Raw genomic sequence first — 7,167 nt, 5'->3', positions numbered from 1 at the left:
TTTAGGTAGGTTTGAGTACTTATCTTATAAAATATTATCCCTAAATATTAATTCATCATATGTTAAGGTTCAAGTGTTTATGTAAGTGACTAGTTCAAGATATCATCTTACAAATTTTTGATATGTTAAATAAGTTATTAACAAAGACCTTGGCATTGATAGCTATAATTTTTCCTGTTAAAATTTATCTTAATAAAAAAAAATACATATAAATCCCTCTAAATTCAGTATTGTTATTTTTTTGCTTTTTAGAATTTAATTCTGGCGTAGTCATTAATTTTTTACCATATTTGACCACTGAAAAGTTTTGGCTTCTTGTTGTGAAATCTTCATTAATCTGAGGATGTAATTATAACACCACCAATGAATTGCTTAAAATAATTATTTTGTTTCACATCATGCTGCTAAGACTTGCATGCTTGAACAAACTATATTGAATTTGATTTTAATTTACATAAAAAAGCAAATTAGAAAGGTATTTTAAAGAATAAATATTTTTATTTCTAAATTAATTAGCTATGATCCCAATAGAAAATAAAATGAAAGATAATAATGTAAAATGATGTGAACATATACGAAATAAACATATATATATATATAGTGGTTATATTGTATTAGATGATTCAAGTATTAATGATGTGAGGATAAGTAGTTAAAAAGAGACATGGATCTAAAAAATTACTAAAAATAATTAAAAAAGACAAGCTCAATAACAAGAGAAAAGATGTAAGTGATCCAAATAGTTAAAACATCACGACTTATCCTTTTCAATATGCAAGAAAAAAGTGACCCCTATAGAGGTTCCACCTGGTGGATGAGATTGTGCCAAGTACAGAAAGTGGAAGCTGCACAAAACTCTATCAATGAAGTTAATAGCACTAAAACCAAACATGTTCAATATTTCTTAGTTCAGTTAGGATTAAAAAGATGGATTCAACTTTACATAATCGTAATCACAGTAACCAACGAGAAAGAAGATTATCTCCATGAAGTTGCTCACTATTTTGGTACTCTGAAAACTACAAATTTTTGTTGGGTCCATCAGTCAACGATGAGATCATGAGATCACAGGGCTGAAAGAATTGAAAGAATGATCAAACTCTGTTGTAACTATCAGCTATTCTTGGTGGGAAGAGAGTTCATCCATCATCCATGAGAGACTGCTCGTGGAGAGTGCCAAAGAAGAATACTAAAATGCTGAAGCAGTACTGTTGCTGTTATTACTGCTGCTGGAACTCGACAGCCGTTTCACCAATCTATCCAAGGCTTCCTTCATCCATGGATGCTGGCATCCCTCTTTGGCATCTGCCACCGTCACCTGATCCACCAAACCAGTATGAGGGATGGAAAACACCACTACCTCGAATCTAAAGATTCAGTTCTCTTGTGTGTGCTTACCCATTTGCGTTCTCTCGTGTGCATCTCAGGCCAGTCCCCCAGTTCCTCCGTCACATTGAGAGGGAACATGATGCCCTCGTGCACTGCGCCGTAGGTCCTGCTCTTGTACTTCCATTTCCCAAGTTTTCGCTGCAACGATGGCACAGCAAGATGGTCAGCAACACTGCGACAAAGGCGAGTAATTTGGAGAGGAAGTGGGCAGGATCGCAAGCTTACCTGCACATTCCCCTGCACTCCAGCTTCCTCCAATGCCTCCCGCAAAGCTGCTTCTTTAATGGTCTCATCCGTCTCCCACCCACCCTGATAAGGCAACAGAAACCCATTGATTTGATTGATTCAACACCAAGAATTCAGATTAATTAAGACAAAAATTGTTCTTTTGGTGGGTTCTCATGAACATTTCATCGAGCAAATTACACGGATCCATTACTGACATGAAAGAAAAAACGTAGCTTTCTGCATACCTTTGGGAACAACAATCCATTTCCTTTGGGCGAACTGATGACAAGAACCTCCATGGATCTATCGAGGTCTTCACCGCCGCCGTCGCCAGGATTATACTTGTAGGGAATGCACCCGACGACGAGGCGGCTCCCGCTCTTGCTGTAGCGCTGGAGCTGCCTGCCCTGCCGAGACACCATGCACACCATCTTCCTCCTTGCAACCTTCCTCGCCTTTTGTTTCCGATGCCGAGTAAACAGGCTAGAGGGGCAATAAATAGAAGAGGAGACGGCGGAGCGCGTGGAGGAAGGTGGCGAATCCAATTGAAGTGGCAGAAGCGTCGCTTCCGGGCATTGTCTGTCACGCTTCTCCGTCACTTCTCGCTTTCGTTAGCGTTTCGTTCCGTGGACAAAACGCGACGGAATTCGTCGTTAACTGTGATGGTATCTCCTTAGGGCGATGGGCCCCGCGGTACGGTTGAATTGACGGGCCGGCAACGCGAGTTCGACCGTGTCAAATTCCCGTGTCTTCTCTGTCGGACGTAAATGGAATCTGGGGTGCCTGTCGCTACCGAGCTAATTATATATTATTTGTATAGTTAATTATTTTTAATATTTTAATCTTTATATCTTAAAAAATTATATTAAAATTTTTATATTTATAAAAATAAATATTTATTTTTATTTCTCTTCGTATCATTGATTTTACTAATAAAAATATTATAAGATTTATTACCTAAATTCGATTTATTACTAAGTACATACGGTATTTTTGTTAGCAAAATCAATAACGTGAGAAGAAACGGATTTAAATATTTTACTTTCGTAAGTATAAATATCTCAATGTAATTTTAAGAATATAAAAATTAAAATGTTAAAGATAGCTAATTAAATTATGTAATATGTAATTAGCGCCTAGCCATTGATGTGAACATGATTTTAATCCTCTCTGAATTTTAACTAATTATCGTCGTATTCTAATCAGATTTGAACATTTAGTTTTTATAATGGTTCTATCTTCTTATCTGTATTAAAATTATATATAAATCATCTAAAAAATCTATAATAATTGAATTTTATTGGATGATGTCCTAATGTTTATTTTTTACCAAGGTCCTTTGTTTCACAATAGGACCAAAATATTTTCAATAAATTTTAAAAAAGATATTTGATATCCATTGTTCTTGGTTGACTTTGATTTTTTTTGGCTTGAATCAATACGATTGACTAAATCAAACCAGTTCAATATAACTCTAAGTATTTAATTATTTATTATTAAGACTTCGATTGTTCTTCTTTTTATCAAATTACCCTGCTACCCTTATTTTATCGATACAACACCAATATTGAGGAAGGTCCTCATTGTTAACTTTCTTATTAGTGATGGCTTACATCACAATCTTCATCGTTATTATTGTTGCCAACACGAGGTAAGGATAACACGAGCCTAATCCTTTAAAATGACAACATGTGGGTGTCACCAAAGAGGAGAGGAAGGTGGTCTGGTGTCATCATCACCATCGGCTTCTTGCCAAGAAGGCATCTCCAAAGAGGAGAGTAAGAGTTATTGTCATCGTCGCTAGTTATGCGGGAGTTAAACAAGTCTTCACGGCAAAAGTATATCAGCCTTCCTATTGTTTGTCATTATCGTGGCCATCGGTTGAGCATTAGCTTCGTTAGCCTTTGTGATCAAGGGTTCATCATTGTATCATCATTTAAGTTTTTACAATCTTATTGAATTTTTATATAACTTAATATAGTATTGGTGAAACATTTGCAATATCATTGAAGACATGTCTGTCCTTTGTATTATCACTGAAGCATCAATTGCATTGGCATCGTGAATCATTCACTGCAATAATAAAAAATATATAAATGATTATATTTTTAGAGTTTGGTACTATTAATTTTAAATGTCATTTAAATATAAGCTACTTATTACAAGATGATCATCTTTCGAATGAAATATTTAGTTATCTAGATGAGATAAATAGGTTTAATGAAATAGTACCTTTGTCGATACCAGAATCATAAGTAATTTTGGGAAGTAGTCATCTAATATCAGTCCAAATTGAAGGATCTATCTCTACATAACTTTAAACATCAAGCTTTATTTTCGAAAGTGATTATGAGTTAGAGGAGCAAATTGAAGTATCTGCACAACCTCAAACTTATAACTTTGATTTTAAAAGGAATTTATAATAGATAACAATAATAATAGTTATAAGATATTTGAAGAAGAGTAGGCTGAGCAAAGAATAAAAGAAGTCAAAGAAGTTATAGATCATAAAAAAGAAATAAAAAATGATATACATCATAATACATTTGATGCCCATAATATTGTTTATGAGCTAATCAAATTTAATCTAGATATGTATGAAAACCTGTTGGAGGATAGGGTTATAGAAGATGATGACTTCAACCTTAATGCTTTAGCTCTATATCTAGATAAAGATGAAATTGTCATCAATGACCTATATATTGGATAAGTAATAATTTGTCACTGTTCATATTACAATATGAAATATAAAGATTTGTTGTGATATTTCATACTCGAGTCCTTCATGTTTTGTAGGTATTTAAAGATATTTCAAAGTTTAGAAGAGTTTGCAAGAATATATCATAAGGAGAAATTTTGAAATGAAAATTAATCTAAGGTTGAGCATTGTGGATGGATGATAGTTGCTCATAGAGATGATATATGTGGGATTATGAAGTCCATCAATGAGCGCCAATACAATATGCCTAGAGGAAATCAAGATCATCCATCTTACACTGGCCAGTTTATAACTGAAGAAATCAAAGAACAAGTTTTTTGCAAATGAACATTATATTCCGAAGATGATAATTGCAAACATACAAAAAAAAATTAGAGTAGTAGTTTTATATAGGAAAAACATATCTAGCATGTGAAATCATATTGAATGAAGTTCATTAAGACTTTGATAGATCTTATGGTGAATTAATGCCTTTTCTAAGAGAGTTGGGAGTTCATGAATATAAAATGATATTTCTTTAATAAGTATAAAGGAAGGATATTTTCGTTGGGTTTTTTTGGGCATTCAGTGTATGTTTGTGCAGTTTTATTAAGTATATCGTCCATTTATCATCGAAGACACAACATATTTATCTGAAAAATATCCTACTGTATTGATGATGGTGACTACTTTTGATGGATCTAACAAGTTATTTCATGTCACATTTGGAGTAGTAGAGATTGAGGGGAGAGAATCATGGGAATTTTTTTCTTTTGGAGTTAGAAAAATGTTTTAGTGCATAATTCTTTATGTATCTTTAGTGACAAAAAATCTAAGAATTCTTATAGTAGTTAAAGAAATATTTTCAGTGGCACATCATGATTACTGCATCGTCCATCTTTCGAAAAATTTAGTAAGTGATATATATATATGATAGAGAAGTGAGTAGACTTTTTTGGGCTGCAACTATTAAGTCCAAGTTTAATGAATGTGAAAATTAATGAAAAAACATAAAAAAAATTTTATTGTTGCATTTATAGAGTGAAATGGGCTATTATATTTTTTTTATAGGATGATGGTATATAATATTAATAACAAATGATACCAAAAGCATGAATTTACTAGTCATAGGTGTTATGCAAACTAATCACGTGAGTGATGACACATGTGACATGACACACACTCTTTTTACTTATTATATTATTTAGTATTTTATCATTTTATATTGCTTGTCACATGAATATATTGTGATGTCCATGGATCTATGCAATGGGAATCGGATCGTGATAAAATCGCGATAATGAGACTGGTTTACCTTTAAACATAGACCCAAATAATCTATGTTACTCGAGAGGGACATCGATACAACTGGATAGACTAATGTATTGTATACACATCTATATGATAGAGACAGCTAGTCTCATAATTACTCGTACGAAGACATTAGGGATACAATGTAAGTGCTTATCGGAGAATGAGCTCACTTATTGATCCGATCATGGAATGCTGGATGGTTGATGATACCTTATTGTCAGACAACAATTCTATCATCCCAATGGTATATATATAGTCCTTAGACTTGACACAAAAGATGTCTTGAATATGAAGTTATCATTTTATAATTGATATTATAATTCTTGTTGTAGAAATATATTTTATTATATTTGTAGAGTGGATTTTAATTGAATTAGGATACTTTTTTATATATTTTGTTGAGATCACCATGTGCTAAATTCTAATAATTATACTAAAATGATCTAAAAATTAGAAAGATACTCAAGTTATACTCTAGTTATGGATAAGATAAGATTATGATCTAATATTTGAATCATGTGCTAAATTTTAATAACTACAACAAAATCATATAAAATATGAAAAATTGATACTAAACAACTTAGAATTATACCATGATAGTTTTGGAAAAATTGGCTCTGATTTAGATTAATTTTAACTCATGTTATACTCAAGTTACGGATAAAATGGAATCACCATCTAACATTCAAATAACTACATGCCAAATTCATTAATTACACTATTTTTTTTAAATTTTTTTTAAAAGTAGTACTTGTCAAACTTACAATCATGTCATGATTTTTTTTTGGATAAGTTCCAATTGGTTATCTTCATTGTAACTCAAGTGTGCAATAAAGTTATCTTGAAGATACACTTGATCACAATATAACACTATACCATGATAGTGGTACTACCATTGAGCAATGCTATTAACTAAGGTAGTGCCATCGCTCCTAAACTAGGTAGGAGTATCACCCAAAACCATGGTCAGTATCCATCTTGAAAATAATAAATTCTAAAATCATGTAAAAATAAAAAAATAGAATAGATTCTGTAAAATATGTTAAAAACATGATATTATTGTTTTGGTGAAGTTGTTTTGGAGATAATTTTAATATTTACACTTGATTTATACTTGATCATATATTCAATATTAAAAACCCCCTATTTCATTGCCTATTGACTCTAATAACAAGAAAAAAATATAAAAAATAATATAAAACATATTATAAACATTTTATTATAATTTTAAAGCAGTTTAAATAGGTTTGAAGATTATCCCAATATTTATACTTGAGTTACACTTTGATTACACTCAGGTTACATTTGATTATAGATTCAATATAGAAATATCATATTTTACCACATTTTGACTCTAAAATCAAGAAAAAATATAAAAATATATTATTATAGTTTTAGAGAAGTTTAAGCAGGTTTGGAGATAATTTTAATATTTACACTTGAGTTATACACTAATTACACTTGATCATATATTTATAACACTTGCTACAAATTCATCTATTTTAAAGCTAAAATGACAGCCATTGACATCTTCATTA

General features: G+C 31.7%; 1 protein-coding gene across 1 annotated transcript; it reads right to left on the bottom strand.

Moving 5' to 3' along the window:
• Nucleotides 1–978: 978 nt before the first annotated feature.
• LOC135666665 (nudix hydrolase 17, mitochondrial-like) lies at nucleotides 979–2,104 on the bottom strand. The gene is made up of 4 exons (XM_065178294.1): nucleotides 1,863–2,104; nucleotides 1,615–1,698; nucleotides 1,399–1,527; nucleotides 979–1,318 (listed from the first exon to the last, which is right to left on the bottom strand). The coding sequence occupies exons 1-4, from the start codon at nucleotides 2,046–2,048 to the stop codon at nucleotides 1,190–1,192; spliced, it is 528 nt and encodes a 175-aa protein (XP_065034366.1). The 5' UTR covers nucleotides 2,049–2,104; the 3' UTR covers nucleotides 979–1,189.
• Between the last annotated feature and the right edge of the window lie 5,063 nt (nucleotides 2,105–7,167).

Source organism: Musa acuminata, unplaced genomic scaffold (assembly GCF_036884655.1).
Source record: "Musa acuminata AAA Group cultivar baxijiao unplaced genomic scaffold, Cavendish_Baxijiao_AAA HiC_scaffold_1118, whole genome shotgun sequence".
In the NCBI taxonomy this organism is placed as follows: domain Eukaryota; kingdom Viridiplantae; phylum Streptophyta; class Magnoliopsida; order Zingiberales; family Musaceae; genus Musa; species Musa acuminata.
The sequence above is the reverse complement of the archived record's forward strand: the minus strand, read 5'-3'. Positions and strand labels throughout refer to the sequence as shown.

Excerpts from the sequence above, each read along its gene's own strand:
- LOC135666665 (XM_065178294.1), bottom strand. The coding sequence starts at position 2,048 with ATGGTGTGCATGGTGTCTCGGCAGGGCAGGCAGCTCCAGCGCTACAGC. Across the intron at positions 1,528-1,614 it reads GAGTGCAGGGGAATGTGCAG|CGAAAACTTGGGAAATGGAA; the intron begins GTAAGCTTGCGA and ends CCATCGTTGCAG. Across the intron at positions 1,319-1,398 it reads ACACGAGAGAACGCAAATGG|GTGACGGTGGCAGATGCCAA; the intron begins GTAAGCACACAC and ends TTGGTGGATCAG.